Genomic DNA, 17,550 nt, shown 5'->3' with positions numbered 1-17,550 from the left:
CAACATATCTAAATTAATATTTTTTAATTCTTAATCGTATTTACTTTTTTAAAAATATATTCATAATTAGTTAAGAAAATCAAAATAAAGATATTTATTATATGACTTTAATTTTTATGTACTATTAATTATTTTTTATATTATCAAAAAATTAAAAATTATTGTATAAATTTTAAAATAATTATTATAAAAGTTAACAATTTTATGATTATCTCATAAAAAATTAGATGACAGTGTATTTTTTTTTACACTTTTGGTATATTCAAATTAAATTCTCGATACAGTGAAATTTAAAATATAATAATTAAAACAAATTATAACCAATATTGAATATTTTTTAACAAATTTGAATCTTCATTTGAAATGTGAAATGAATATTTTTATTTATAATCATGTATTTTTTTATTTGTTAATACATGTACTTTGAATTTATATATCATATTAAATTAATATTATTTAATTTTAACTAATTGATTAATAATTTTAATTTTTTATTAATATTCATTTTTTAATTTAACATTAAATCATCATAAAACAATTTAAAATTAGTATCACTAAAATAACAGTAATTTATTAATTGAATTTCATATATAATAACTTGGGGGCGTTAAACACCTTCATCTTTTTGATCGTGTTGTTGTGTTTGCTTTGGAGAAACGGAGTTGGTGTTCTTTGTTGGCGAATACTCACTCACGCGTTTGTAGTTGCAGGCTCTAATCAGATCCCAAATGGTATGTGCAGTGCACTTCACTTCTCTTTGCATTTCTTTTAAATCCTTATTCGTCATTTTTTTCACATATCACTTTGATTTATGTCTTCAATTTCTGAAGTTTGCATCTCAATCAGATCTAACTTAGCTACAAATCAAGTACAAGCACTTGGGCTGCGTTCTAGATTTTCTTGCCATCTGGGTCGTATTTTTAGTTCAGTTATAAAATTTTGACCTTTATGGACTTTCTAGTCAATTTTGGTTCATTCGAGTTGAAATTGTTCGTGTTAGTTTTGTAATTCATGCCAAGCATCTATGCTTGATTGTTAGGTTAGGTTGCAGATTCTTTTGCTTCATTTCGGTTGAGCGATTATCGCTCTTTTCATCACCTGATTTGATTAAACTGTGTGGAAATGGGGCACCAAATCTGGAAAGAAAAAAAAGAGAGAGAGAGAGAGAGAGGTTAGAGAAGCATTCCATATTTCAAATGGTCATTGTTTTAAATTGCGGTTGTGGTTATGCCTTGATCTTTGATACTAAATGCGGCCACAATTGCAGTTACAATGTGTTTGCCCCTGCCTGCTACAGGGGTTGCCATAGCGAAGCAATTTTGTGTGTGGCTGTAGCAAACCAAATAGCCTTCTGAAGAATAGCAGACTTAGCGGCGCTATGTGTTGATTCCAAAAAGAAACCTATGAATACAGACAATAGGGGTTTCTTGGGGGGTTATGTTTGGGATTTCAATTTTCAAAAATAAAATCTACAGCTGTAATAGTGGTGAAAATGATAAAGAAGACTTGGATTTAGAAAATGGTGATTGATAATTGATGATTCCTATCTAGGAAACTTGTATTTGACTTTTGTTGGAATTTACATGTATGTTATGTTTAAGACACCTATGACATTTTATTGTTCATTATGAATGTGATTCATCTTGAGTAATTTTTTTTTCATTTTTGAGAATTTATATGTATATAGTATACATTATACAAACTATATAAAAATTTCAAAATAACGGCAATCCCACTATAGCATTTTTGGGGCCGGCTGCAAAGTGCTGCTATTGGGAATTTGAAACATTGGGTCGCACAATAAAAACCTTGATAATGCAGCGGCAATTGTGGTTGCAGACTGCATTTAAAAACACTGGGCCAATGGAAAGGTTTCTGCCTTAACCTGAAGGTTGTGTTCAAGTTGTAGTGATGGCCTTGCTTCTGGCAAGGATAAGGCTGTGCATATTTACTTTCCCTAGAACTTGTTAGGTAGGATAAGTCTATGTACTGGGTTTTTCATTGAAAGAAATGAACTGGGGTCATCAATGTTATACCCTGTTTCCTCAGGGGATTTTGATTTATTTGGTAATCAATTGTGTAAATTAGCCAAAGTCTGTTGTCTAAATCATATGTCCATATAGCTGCTGAAAAGTACCTAGTTCTTGCTTGTGTGTGTCCTCATGTCCAAACTTGATTCGTTGTCTTACAGCATACATAGGGGGAGAGGGCTTGTCAATGTTCTTTCATATTTTGGCAAAAAAGTAGGCAGCTTTAAGATGATAGGAATAAGATCTCTTTCCACCTAGTAATTTGGATGCCTGTAATACTTGAATGTAGATTTGGTGGGGGGGTTCTAGTTATAACATGTATGTTCTTTTATGTATTTCCAATGTGAGTGAACATGCTTTATGCCTCTGCTATGTAGATCAACTTTGTGCTTCTCATTAGTCGCCAAGGGAAGGTGAGATTGACAAAATGGTACTCACCTTATTCTCAGAAAGAAAGGAGTAAGGTAACTAATGAATTTCTTTTTCATTCTTTTTCCTTATTTTATATATAACATAATAACTACTTGATAATTTCTTAAGATCTTCATTTCCTTATGTATATGTAGAATCTTTGAATGCTGAGCACAGAGTATATTTTTTCCTCTGTTATTGTTTACATTTTCATATTGCATTGGCATTGATAATATTGTCATGACTACTGCACGGAAGACATATTTCATTCTGCAAATTAATTATCCTTACAATGTGAATTTACATGTAATCTATTTTTTGAAAGGTAATCCGTGAGCTCAGTGGAATGATTCTTTCCCGTGCGCCCAAGCAATGTAATTTTGTGGAATGGCGAGGACATAAAGTTGTTTATAAAAGGTATGGTAATGGAGAGACCATAGTTCTTTTGTCATATATTGCAACTCCTTTTCTAGGCACTCCCTTCTGTTTGTCGTGGTAATTGAACTGAGTCTTTACAAATGCATATCTGATGCAGGTATGCTAGTCTCTATTTCTGCATGTGCATTGATCAAGATGACAATGAATTAGAAGTCCTTGAAATGATTCATCATTTTGTGGAGATTCTTGACCGGTATTTTGGCAGTGTGAGTTCTCATAAGCTGACATTTGAAGGACACTACTTGATTTACTTTGAAAACACTGCAATTATTCTATAATGATTGTTTTGTATTTTGCAGGTCTGTGAACTGGACTTAATATTCAACTTTCACAAGGTTTGTATGTGGCCATGGCCTATGTTTGTTAGTCGAAAAAGTGGCTACTTGTTTTTCTTTCGTCTATTACCATTATAGATGATTCTTCCCATATAGGTCCACCCAGAATTAGCTTCAATAATTGATTGTATAAAGTGCAAGTTTGTTTTTGCGAAGTAAGGTTCCTTCTGATCTGAGTTTTGTTTTGTTTTTATTTGTATTGTGGAAGGCCTACTATATACTAGATGAAATTCTAATTGCCGGTGAGCTTCAAGAGTCCAGCAAGAAAACAGTTGCCCGATTGATAGCAGCACAGGTATGGAACAATTTTTCTCTTTCTTAAATGCTTTGCTGAGAAGTCTCATTCTCAATCTTACAGATTGAAATATTGAATGCATTTTACTTTAATACCGACTTTCAGGATTCGTTGGTGGAGAATGCAAAGGAAGAAGCCAGTTCGTTTAGTAATATAATTGCACAAGCCACTAAGTGAGGAGAACAAATGTTACCGTTTCCTGCTCATATAGAATCTCGAATTGTTGATGTCCCATTTTACTGTTATAGTTGTATTTCTTGATGTTGTCTTTCTCATATCATGTTTGTGTATTCCTGAACTGTATTACTTGTTGTGGTGACATTGAGCCCGGAGGGTTACTTTTACTTTGTATGTTGTTTTGAGATTGAAATTGAATAGATTGCTTGTTAATATCCTTTTCTCTTTTTCCCATTTTTTAAAGGAGTTTGTAATAATTATGAGAGAAAAGATATAACTGCATTCGAGAGAGGGGTGAATTGAAATTTTAATAGGTAGAGTATTATTTTCAATTTTTCATGTATAAGAAACTATGGTAAATAACACCTACGTTGTTTGTGGTCTTACATGAAAAGCGCTGAAAATTTGGCATTACCACATTGTTTGTGCCTTAGGGATTGCTGATGTTTATTTGTACCCGAGAGCACAGTTTTGTTAGTGTGAGAAAAATGGTGTATGCATCTCATTTGTGCTAAATTAAAAATAATTGAAATTATTAACATATCAATTGAATGAATTATCGAATTGGAGGTTGATGGCTGCTAGGGTTTTTCTGTTAGGGTTTCTCTATGGTTTCACCGTGTGCCTTTGTGCTCATGGTAATACTGGCTTCTTCGGAACCCTTGATACAGTGGAGTTTCCTCGTTGATGATGGTTTTGTTCGTCCTCCATCGCTCATCCCTCATTCTGCCTCAACAAAAAACATTTGCCAAGGTTGTTCAACACGCCTGCACCATACCCCTTAGTCAATTGCTTGTTCTTTGTTTAAAAGGGAATGCATTGTCCATCACTATTCCTGAAGAAGAATGCAAAGTGGGTATGGGTGGTTGCAAGAATAACCTCCATGGCTGATTGATACTTGCTAAGGGAGATTCTCCTCCCAAAGCTAGTGATCTTCACATACAACTTTCTAAACAATGGCAACCTTTAGGCCAATGGCAGATGATTCCTCTTGGCAACAAATTTTTTGGATTCTCTTCAGCGTTGGGGGAGGACTTGTGCAAACTTTTCGCAATAGGTTCTTTGTCCCTTAACCAGAGTGTTTCATCTTTTTTATGGACTCTAGATTTTCATTCGAATGATGTGTGCCAATCAAATGCTCAATGTCGGGTAAGGATTTACAATCTCCCACAAGAATATTGGAGAGAAAACATTCTCTTTGCTATCGCGAGAGGAGTGGGTGTTCCCCTTGCTCTAAATGAAGCCACCAACAATTAAACGTATGGGCACTTTGTGCGAGTGCTTGTGGATATTGACCTAACACTCCCTTTAAGGGATGGATCTTAGTGGAACACACTGGGTATGCTTTCTTTTGGGGTGTAACGCCCTTCATTACTAAAACATACTAAAAGGAATATGAAATCTCAAAATTATAATACTCTGAAAATACCTCATATATAAAAATAAAGTCAAATAAATGAATCTTTACCAAAATAAAAACATTATTCTCAAATATGAGCTCTAAACTAAATGAACGCAAAAATATAACGAAGGTAGCCACATCCGGTATCTTATTCTGAAATACTAATCAAGCTAAAGTAAATGTAACTAAAGAAAGTTATGCCTTCAAGTCTTCTCAATTTTCAGCAGCTTCTTCCTCGTGGTTTGGAAACAACACTTATAATGAGATTATAATCTCAATGAATAAAACAAGTTTTAAAAAGGAGTTTGCAAATAGTGTTGATCTTAGCAGCACAGTAATCCAAAAAACCAACCATAATATCTGCAATGAATTTGAAATAAGATTATATATATATACACACACACACACTCCAATAAAAGTCCATTTAAAAAATCACAATTTATAACATTCTCAATAAATAAAATATTTAAATGAACATCAACACCTCGACATTCAAATAAACATCACAACACAACTCAGTGATTCACGAAATCACTAGACTCAACTTTTTGGTTACTAGAACCAATGTGGATTTAAGATTCTTCAAGGGATTTATGAGCTCATATTCGTGCAATGACGTCTCATTTTCTTCCTCATTGTAAATGAAGGTATCTAAAATTTCTTCCTCATTCCAAATGAAGATATCTATCATATAATTCAAAATTATCAATTTATCATATGGACAATGCATCACTCATTGTTATACTTAAATAAACACATAAATATACAAAATACCAATATAATCATTCAAGTACGTGATTCATACACGCTTGCAAGAAAATATCACAAAATAGCATCAATGTTTATATACTATTGGTACTCTAATTTCTCCTTACTACTACCTTGCAATTGAAATGCACTTTGGCTTACAAAATATATTCTAATATTTTTAAATAAGTGCCGTAATTTAAGGAAAACTCCAATACACGTGAATTTGTAATTGGGATCCCCTTTATCAATTGGAATTGGTGTCTCTAGAATGGAATTTTCTTTGGTCAACCTACTTGCTATAAGCATATTTAGTGGAAGAATCCATTGGAATAGATGACTTTTGTAGGCCTTAAAATACCGCATATGATGTAAGAACGTTTGTTATTTTTGCTCTAGTAGTAGAATCCAATTTGGGTTCTTGGATTTTACTTGCAAAGAAAAAAAATAAAACCTCTATTTTCTCTTAAATGACATTAAAAAATAATACTTTTAACAAAAATGGAGTTCTTGAGAGTTCTTTCCCCCTAAAACCCAACCTCCAACATAAAGAACTCTTGAGCAAGAATAGTAGTACATACGATGGATAAGGATTCTTGAGCTCAATAAGAGAGCTTAATAACCCCTACTAAAGATGCTCTAAAACACTAAGATTCCATCTTTTTTCCAAACTTTAAATTTTGAGTCACAAGAACAAGAAAAAGAAAGTGTCCTCACCACAATTTATTAATATTCAAAAAATTAAATATCAACATGGAAAATCTTGTATAATTTAGTCGCTAACAATTATGTCTAAGAAATTCTAGAACTTTAATAGAATACTCAGAATTTTGTTGATTTAATTTCATTATACCAAGAATACAAAATACTTTCTTTCAAACTATACCATGAAAGTTATTAAAAGATATGTGTTTTACTCATCTCTTAAGACAAATAATTTGTGTTCATTGTTATCTTTCTTTTTTCCTATCAGTTGCTTCGGCAAAATTTCTCCGCTTACTTTCTTCTTCCCTGTCTGCAATCCACTAATGTCAAGAGAGACCATTTATGTGTGTCATTCTAGGAAAAAATCGTCTATCTTTATATAAGCTTTGTACGTAATTTAAAATTATATCATTCGAGATTTGTTTAAACAACCTTTCTTTATCTCTTATTTTTATTATCTTTACTCATTATTATTTAAAAATAAATATAATCACTGTTACTTTATTTTTCTAATTGCTTACATGAATTGTTCATGTGCAAGGGCTGCACATTTGACCAAAGTCAATATGTTTTTATTTCTATTGTTTTTATCCTTAAACCAATATAATGAATATTTATACTAAAGTCTCTTCAAAAGATTATAACAATCTAATCTATATTTTCTTTTAATAAAGATTAAATAATATATTTACATTATCTTTATCTAAATAAATATTAGATATTTTAGGATGTTACATTTTTTCCTCCTTAAGGAATTTTGTCCTCAAAATTAATAATACTTATTAACTGAATTAATAACTAGTGTTATTAACAACTTTAAGAGTGAACGTATCTCAAGTTGGTAAACATGTAACAAGATACATCTACTTTTCAATAGTTTATCACTTAAGAACTCCACAGTTAAGCATGTTTAACTTATAGTAGTCATGGGATGAGTGACCTTATGGAAAAGTTTTCGTAGAAAGAGTGTGAGTGAGGACAAAGCACACTTAAAAATATCATGTTATTTTGTGGCGACAGTCAATGATCTTAGAAGTCGCCGAAGCAGATTGTCAAGGTTTTGGAATAAGCTACCTATGGAGGGTTCTGACAAATGAGGAGTTGAGTGAAGTGTCATAATGTGAAGTATAGTAGTGTGAGAGCTTCCGAAAAGTTGATGATCAGAATGTTTTAGTGGGCATTGGTTATGAGTGTTTGCCCGCATTTTGTCCATCCTGGAAGATTATGGGCGATTCTATGGATAAACTTGGAAATCCCAAATCTAGTCTGGTGTAGGTAAAAAAATACCAATAATAGGAGCAAGAAAACTGTTGAAAAATATGTCACTAAGCATAAAGGGGTAGTTATTGTTTCTAATTTGGATGGTATGAGTAAGCAAAATGAAGGGTCCCTACCCCATCCAGATGCATCCATTGTGATAGAAGGAACACCCTCTCCAGATCATCAAGGAGAAGGGAATGAGGTAATAGGGCATGATATTGGTCCGGTTCTAGAGAATTTACAGGTCGATGATCTAGGTTTTATTATTGTACTTTCCAAGTCTCAATGTAAAAAGTTAAAGAAAAATCAAGGGATCTTATTGTGTGCCATTAAAGCATATGCACAGGATGGAACTCAAAGTATTTCTTGATGAAAGCTTTATTTTGGAACGCTAAAGGTGTGGATAACCAACCCACTAAAGAATTCCTCAAAAAGCTTTAAATCTGAATCTCTCATCGTCTAGATTTTATCAATATTTTCTCTTTGGGTGTCGTCTTGTGGCTGCATCTAACTTTCCAAGAGCCTTCTCACCATTAGCATATCACCCTGCATAGCTTCCTCCTTAAGATCTTCTTCCACTTCTTCTTCACCGATTTCAGATTCACTGGTGATTTCTCCATCTGCCTTTATGATAATGGTCCTCCTGGTTGGACACTCAGAAGCAATATGTCCTCTACCTAAGCATTTTATGTTTCTGGTACCAGTGTTGGATAATGATGCAGAATTATGCTTGGTTTCAACACTGGAAACTGTTGACTTTCTATGGGGACTGGACGAGTTGCCTCCCTCCTTCCTGGATTTGTTGGTCAAGTTCTGGTTGAAATTGTTAGATAAGTTCCTTCTTGCTGCAATTTTCCTCTTCAGCTGTTGTTCAACCCAGACTACCTTATGCAACAAGTAATCCAATTCCACATACTCCTGTAATTGAACAACATCTCTAATGTCAGGATTTAGGCCACTCAGAAAACGAGTCATTGTGTCCTCAATTTCTTCTTCAATGTTGGCCCTCACTAGTGTCATCTCCATCTCCTTGTAGTACTCCTCCACGGTCAAACTTCCCTGGGTCAACCTTTGAAGTTTCTATCGCATGGTTCTGTTGTAGCTAGTTGGAACATACCTATTTCACATAACCCTTCTCATCTCAGTCCATGTACCTATCTCCCACCTATCCTCTCTTATCATCTCTTTTTGATTTTTATCCCACCAAACAAGGGCATAGTCTGAGAATTCAGCTACGGCTAACTTCACCTTCTACTTTTCAGTATAATCATTGCAGGAGAATACATGCTCAATTTTCATCTCCCAGTCAAGGTAGGCATCTGGATCACTCCTGCCCTTGAAAGGAGGTACATTGAGTTTTACTCCATCAATTATGTTCTGCCCCTCCATTTTGTTTTGCCTGGGTCCATAATTACCCCCTCTGTACCCACCATAATGTCTTCCAGCAATCTGATTCAATTGGTTCTCCAATCCTTCAATTCATCCATAAAGCTCTTCATTGTTACGGTTCAACAAATGTTGCATCAGTGTAGTCATCACATCCAGTAACAAATGTTGAGATCCATCCAGTTGATGATATTCATCACCACCATCACCAGCTCCTGCCATAATTAAGGAACAGAAAAATCTGCAGTAATTTAAATAAAGGTTTTAGGACCTCACCACACTCTACTCACGTGTTTCTCTTTTTGATGGAAGCACGCTCATGTTTGATGCTCTCAATATAGGATTTTGTGTGATGTTTTTACTCTTACCTTTTACCACTCACTCCCTCTTAAGTTCCTGGATGAATCAAATTGGACGAACAAGGTAATAGAACATGAAAGACAACTTAATTATCACGGACTCAATAACAGTTTTGAATAACAGATTTGGATAATAGATTTGGATAACAGATTTGGATAACAAACTTGAATAATAGATTTGGATAAAAGATTTGGATACCAGATTTTGATAGTAGATTTGGATAACAGATTTAGTTAATAGATTTGGATAAAAGATTTGGTTAACAGATTTCAATAACCGAATGGGATTTGGTCCATGATTTTTGCCAAAAAAAACGCCTCTAACTGCCTCAAATTTGTGTTCAAAGATCAAACACCCACTTTTTTTTTCCAAACATTCCGCAACTTTTTTTTTATAATGCTTTCTTTTCAAATTCGTCTAGGATAATTTAGGCAATTTGTTCAATAGGAAACTAGGCAATTTGTTCAATAGGAAAATAGATTCAAGAGTCTACTAAACCCTAAACCCCTAAATTCTTCCAATAAGCCAAATTGTCCTCAAACAGAATTTGTAAGAGAATTTGAAACAAAATTCAAACAAATTTTTTGACACAGAATCTGAAAGAAACAAGTACAAGAACATAACAAGAACAATACCAAAAACAAGAATGCAACAAGACGCAAACAAGAATGCTACAAGACACAAACAAGAACGCAAATAAGAATGCAAATAACAGAACAAAACACGAACATGAGACAAATTACAAAGAGAAAAAAATAAAATTGGATAGGATAGAACCAGTAAGAAGAGCCGAAGCTCTGATACCAGATGATGTGATCCTTACTAGGAGCGGGTCGTCATAGGTACCAACCACACGATATGAAAATTGCAAGGACGAGTTTATCATAAAAGAAATCAACACAAAAATCAAATGACCATGATTAGTAAGAAAATATTAACAAATGCCATAATCATACACAAACATCCATTAGTCCAACATACACTCAACAAGTAGTCATTAGCCTTCCACAATTCCAATCAATCATGATTAGTATGATGCATGCACTTGACCCTAACTCTCAAATGAAATGTAGTACCATTTGTCGAGAAATAGCCTAAGCGTGTCCAAGCGACACTCTCACTTAGGAAAACTAGGCAACAAGTGTCCAGGTCACCTTGTCATGCACAGCTCCCCCCATGGTGATCAGCTTGAGTCTCAAGGGAGTTCTAAACCGAGTGACATGGTCCCAAGTACAAGTATTCCCCCTCATAAGAAACTACTAGTACTTACTGACAAAGTTTTTATACTATTTCCATGCAATATGAAGTATGGAACGTGGACATCATCAATGCACTGCTCGTGGATAATTAAAGATTCTAAGTCATCCCCCTCCAGAGATGCTTAAAACTCTTAAACCACTCTATTTCCTCCGCCAAGAATATTCATCATGGTCAATGCACCGCTCATGTACATACACAACATACATCATCAAATGACATTTTCAACGTCAACAACATCTCATCTCAATGTCATTTTCAATATTAATATCATTTCATCTCAATGTCATTCTCAACATCAACATCATCACATATCAATGACATTATTAACATCAACATCATCTCATCTCAATGAAATTATCAACATCAACATCATCTCATCTCAATGAAATTATTAACAACAATAACATCATCGTCTCATATCAACATAATCATCAATAATAGCATCATCTCGTATCAATTATTATCAATATAGTCTTTAATAACAACACCATACTCTATCAACATTATAATAAACATCAACATCACCTCATATCAATTAATATCATTAATAACAATATCATAAAAAATTCACATTTCGCACATACATACATATATAGTTCATGCGTAAGATTCACACTCCATAGGTCTTCAAACAACACAAGTCTAATAAACAATAATGTCATTTATCAACAACAAATGTATCTCATCCCATTAGTCGAAAATATTGTTTTTTCTTGAAAACCAGCATACACAAGGATAGACATACATTCCCATAATTGGGTTCCTTGACCCTAATTATGGTATCAAAGCCATAAAATTATAATAAACTCCACTCACTATTGTGAGCTCTCCATTAGCTCCTCCCTAAGTTGCTCAGAGACCTCTCTCGTTCACATTGTCATTCCAAAAGTAAGGTTGTATATACCAAATCAAACTGAATTTAGTATATATTTCAAAAACATGGTTAATAATAACATTCGGGGTCAATTACCTTTGTCAAAAAAAAAAATGGCCAGGGGGTGTTTTGGGTTCTACTACAAAGAGACATCATTTTGAAATTTTGACCATGCTAATATGACCGGATTTCACTGAAGGTAACAAAACAACATTAATTTTATAAAAAGATGATTTTTACAACGTCTCATTTTCAAGGGTTTTTCAAAGGAAGTGTAAAAACACCATATTACAATACCCAAAACACAAGACACACTAAGAGAAGCTCAAACTAACTAGGAGAAAGGCTTAAAAGTCAAGATTACCTCAAAAAAGCTATGAAAGAAAGGATTGAGAGTGTGTTCTCCACCGAATCCTTTAGGTGGATTCTGAGGATTCTACTCTGATTAAAACGTTTCTCTCCATGTGGTGGTTCGTTGGCAAGCAACAGTGGTTCATGGTGACCACCGATGGTCATGGGTGGTGGAGGAGTAGTTTCTAGGATGGTTTGGACAGAGTTTTGAGAAGGAGGGGCATGAAATCGTGTTTTTCACGCTGAAGAACATATCGAGAATCCATTTTTGGCGCTAAGCATAACCTTTTCGTACTAAGTGAAAACCCCTCAGATTGGGATTTGTGTTGAGTGTGACAATTCACGCTAAGCACAATTCCTCTTGCGCTAAGCACAACAATTCGCACTCAACACAATTCCCTTTCGGTTGCAATTGCACTTAGCGCGCTTCTTGCGCTAAGCGAAATGTCAAAAATTGTTATTTTTCAAATCCCAACGGTCAAAATGTGAAGACATGGATTATGAACATACAATCCACATGTGAAGGCGATCCAACAGTTAACGAATCCAGGATCGCGGTTTTACTAGAATCAGTTTGGTAAAATTTGAAATCTCATAATTTCAACTTAGGTCAATAAAACTCCACACAACTCAACATCCACATTAACCAAATCATACATGGCTAATTCAAACCATACCTCAACTCATCCAAGTTAATCATATAATCAAATAACACGATAAATAATTTAAACCGACCACCACCACCGCAAATAACACATAGCAAAATTTCAAGGCATTACACCCCTTATTCCATCTTCACCACTACCTTTTCAATCGACCACCACCACCGCCTGCTCAGGACTAACTATGATGTCCATCAATATTTCTATTTTCAAACCCAATTTTTGCTTATGGAAAAAGGGAGAGAAATAGAAATTTTGATTGTAAAAAAGCCTAATAGTTTTAAATAAAAGTGGTATTGGAATATTTTCAAATGTTCTCTCTTTAGTTATTTGTTAACTATTATTATTCTGTTGCCACATATGTCATATATAATTTATTTGTCACATTCTTACCATGATTTGAACTCAGGGGGAGTTTAAATGTATTACATTCGCATTACATTCATTTTACTCGATTAAAACTGATTATTTTATAAGTCAAAATTTATATTGTTTGTCATCATCAAAAAGGGAGAGATTATTAGGTTTGGATGACCATTTGTCTCATCCACCTTGGATTTTGATGAATAAAAACAAGTATAAATTATTGTTGTTCTAATGAGTTTTTGACAAGTGGACAAGATCAATATATTAAAGGACTTAACAATATTTAATAACACCCATAATCTAAGAGAGAATGCTTTATTTTTATCTAGCGTTCAATATGCTAAAACCAGAGAGCATCCACCCTTGTGAAAATCAGTATTATACACTGTCTTTTGATTAACTCCCGCATTTAATCTCTAAGAAACTCAAAAAGATTGAGAATGACAAAAAAGGGAAATGCATGTGTTCTATTTTATACTAATTCAATTTGCCGCTCTTTATTTTGAATTCCCAACATTTGAATTTAAGAAAAGGACATTATAGAAAAGTATAGAAGGTTTTCACGGAATATTCTCTTAAAGGTTCCTTTCGCTATGGACAAGCAACACATGGCATTGTCTGTACTATGACTCATTCCTTTCTAAGCAGAGCATGGCACGTCGCCTTATCCTTCAGTGTTGACAATGATCTTTTTAAGAAATCGAAGTTGATCCTGCTATGGATCATTCACTAAAGTCTACAAAAAGTTGTCTCAATCTAGAAAGAAGATGATGAACATCTTACAAGAGAGCAAGAAAATATCTAAAGTAAAGCTCTGCTGAAATCACCAGAGGACTCATACAGTTTTCATTTGTTTACTCTTTGCTAAGTAAGATAATTTTTTATTTGAGCTTAATTGTTTATTCGCTCATTGAGTGTTAAAGAATACTTGTATTCATCCAAACTTTTGTTTGTGAAGGCCAGGAGTGACTTAGTGTTAAACAACACTTGGGTTTCTTAAATTCAGGGGGAGTGTAAAAAAGTGTCAGAAGTGGTATTAAGAATACTTGTAAAGCCAAGAGTGATATATTAGAATACTTATTTTGTAATAAAGTTTTGATTACTGAAACCCTTTATTAGTAAGTAAAGGAAAACTGAATGTACCTCAAATTAAGTAAACTAGTATAAACCAAGTGTTCAACTTTTCTCCATAACGATTTATTGAGCATTCTTATAGAATTTTCTATCATCTTTTTAACACCTAGTGTTTATTTGAAAAACTATTTTAAGAACTCTGTTTTGTCAAATCATTGGATGACCATATTGATCTTCATTATATATTTGTTTTATCCTTAGTGGGCGACTTTTCACACACACACAATCAATATATATATATATATATATATATATATATATATATATATATATATATATATATATATATATCACTATTTATATCCACTTTAATATTGCAAAACTTTATATTTTTGATATACACTATTCAACCCCTACTTTTAGTGTGTTAATTATTATTTCAGAATCTATCATATAATTATGTGTTTTTAGAAAAATAGAATTATGTATTTTAACATAAAAATCAATGAAATCAACATTATTTTTGAAGATGCATCCCTTTGTCATTTTTTTCCTAGGTGGCCTTTTATTCTCTAACTTTAGTTTGAATTAAAAATGGATGCAATAATTCTCATGATTATGTATAAGAGTGATCGTGAAATTATTCTTATTTAGAAGATACTATAAAATTAATTTTTTTTTAATTTTTGAATGTCATAATTGTCTTAAAATTATTTTGTTTGCAAATAATTATGCATAAATTATTATGTGTGTAATTATTTTTTTTATTAGTTGCATATGTTGATGCAATTTTTTTAATTGAAATATTAATAATAAGTATAATAAGTATGCAGTGAAAAAATTACAATACATGTACAATTTTTATAAATAGTTTCTAATTATTATTATTATTATTATAATTATAATTATAAAAATTTAATTGCAATCAATTATTATAATTATATTGTAATTGTTATATATAAATTTTATGTTTTTTAATTTCAAATGAACTCTCTTTCAAAAAAAAAATCAAATAAATCTATTGCTTTGAGCTGTTGAGCATGCAGCGTGTAGATATTCTTTTTGAAAAATATTTTCATATGTATTTAGTATATGTAAGTTATATAAAAAAATGTTTTATTTTATGAATGATACCCAGATCTCAATATTCTTTCTTTCTTTTATTAAATGCAATCAATTCTTATTAAATGTATTAATTAATATATGGAAATCAATTTCTGTTGGTCAATCAATTCTTATTAAATATATAAATCTAATCAATTTTTATTAAATGCAATTAGTTCTTAGTAATCAATCAATTCTTATTACATGTATTAACATATATTACGAGTAAACTTTATTATACAATTAAAATAATTTTAAAAACAATACTACCTCTGATTCTATGTATAAACAATAAATTGTATTTTTCTTTACTCTTAATTATAAGTAACAATGATAAGATTTTAAACTTATTTGGAGTTAATTAATTTTTATACCCTTAATTTATTTTTAACTCTATTTATTAGACATCCACTCATTAAACTAAAAGTATTAACATTAAATGAGATAATTACTTATAACATTTAAACTTAAAAACACTTTTAGGATAAAATTTAAATTTATGATAATATTAAATGTAATAATTATTTTTTTTTATCTTAATGAACTGTATTATGTTGATTATATATATATATATATATATATATATATATATATATATATATATATATATATAGAAATGAAGGTAGTATTAACTTTAAATATAAAGTTAAAATATATTTTTGTCCATGTAAAATTATCAAAGTTTCTTTTTAATTTCTGTAAAATTTTATGTCCCTATTTGTGCATGTAAAATTATATTGTGCGTTATATTTCGGTTTGAAACTAAATTTGGACAAAAACTTGGTATGGGTTGTATAGATTTGAGGATCTGGCGAGAAAGGGGTTGTTTGAATGCTGTGTGAATTATATATATATATATATATATATATATATATATATATATATATATATATATATATAATTTGTGATAATTTTTAACTTTTATAAATTATTTTATTATTTTTTGTAATTTGTTGTGATTTTTAATTACATAAATTGCATTTTAAAATTTCAATAAAAAGATTACACATATGATCGGATTCATCTAAATTCAGTTTTGAGTCAATAAGTAACAAATAATTTGATGATGATGAAAAATGAATAATTTTTTTTATAAGCATTAAAAACGTACTTTGAATATTTTTCAGGGATGAAAAATATATTTTAATCAAAATATAATTATAATTTTTTATAATTATGATATTTTTTGTTTATTATCACGATCATAATTTTATAATATTTACCATAAATATGTATTATTATTATATAATATTGAGCTAGATTCGTTGTTAACAATTATATATTTAAAAGATGGGATTAATATTATAAATATATATAGTATAATATAATATGACTAATCTCATATGAAGGGATTTATAGTGCAAGATTATATTATTTTTCTTATAATTTAATATAATTTTATCTAAATATGATATTTAAAGTTTACTTATAAACTTTTATTTACCGTTTAAATATTTTTAGATGATGTATAAAACTTAAAATGGTAAATTAAATAAAAAGATTCTATTATAATTAATCTTTTAATTACCGTTTAAATATTCTTATAAACTTTTATTTACCGTTTAATATAATTCTATTATAATTAAACTTAATTTGATTTTTGTTATCGACAATCAAGTGTCATTCACTTTTCTTTAAAAATAAATAGTTTTTTTATGATATCAAATACATTTTTTTTTAATTTGATACATTTTTTCGTTTTGAAAATATATTTTAAAATTTTTAACAACTTTAATTTTGTTCTAATCTCTTTTTAAGTATTTTTTTAACATCTTATTTTTAATAAAATATTGATTAACTTTCTAATTCGATGAATTTAAAATGTAAGGATCAACGAAAACTCAAATAGTAAAGTAAATACTAAGAAAACTAATTTAGTGTAAAAGATAAAACAAGAAGACGAATTTTGCAATTAAGTTCTTTTTTTAATACAAATGCCATTATATCAATCAATTATCTATATTTGTTTCTTTCTTTGGTGGGGTCCTATTTTTCTTATTTTTCTCTTATGTGGGTCTTATTTTCGGGGTTTTGAAAGATCGAAACCGTTATCGCTGACTTGACTACGAGCTACATATAGTAGCACATCCCAAAATCTAGTTTCGACACAATGGACATAATTTTCGTCTTTCATGAGTGGACTCTCTATATTTAAACTCTTCATAGTCAATATTTTATTGGTTGCTACTAAATTATGTCGACATTCCATGACATCGTCACTATACCAATAGAAAAATTGGAAATTGTGGTAGTTGGCAGAACATAATAAATTACACATTAAGTCGTTCCATATTAATGTGCACGTACCTTCAA

At 31.1% G+C, this 17,550-nt stretch overlaps 1 protein-coding gene across 1 annotated transcript; it reads left to right on the top strand.

The window, feature by feature from the left end:
• The first annotated feature begins 600 nt into the window (after positions 1–600).
• LOC114401772 (AP-1 complex subunit sigma-2-like) lies at positions 601–3,904 on the top strand. Its single transcript, XM_028364354.1, has 7 exons — positions 601–731; positions 2,408–2,494; positions 2,767–2,858; positions 2,977–3,085; positions 3,179–3,214; positions 3,423–3,509; positions 3,615–3,904. The coding sequence occupies exons 1-7, from the start codon at positions 729–731 to the stop codon at positions 3,684–3,686; spliced, it is 486 nt and encodes a 161-aa protein (XP_028220155.1). The 5' UTR covers positions 601–728; the 3' UTR covers positions 3,687–3,904.
• The last annotated feature ends 13,646 nt before the right edge of the window (positions 3,905–17,550 follow it).

The sequence above is a fragment of the Glycine soja genome, chromosome 20, assembly GCF_004193775.1.
Source record: "Glycine soja cultivar W05 chromosome 20, ASM419377v2, whole genome shotgun sequence".
NCBI lineage: Eukaryota > Viridiplantae > Streptophyta > Magnoliopsida > Fabales > Fabaceae > Glycine > Glycine soja.
This window is presented reverse-complemented; position numbering and strand designations above follow the sequence as displayed.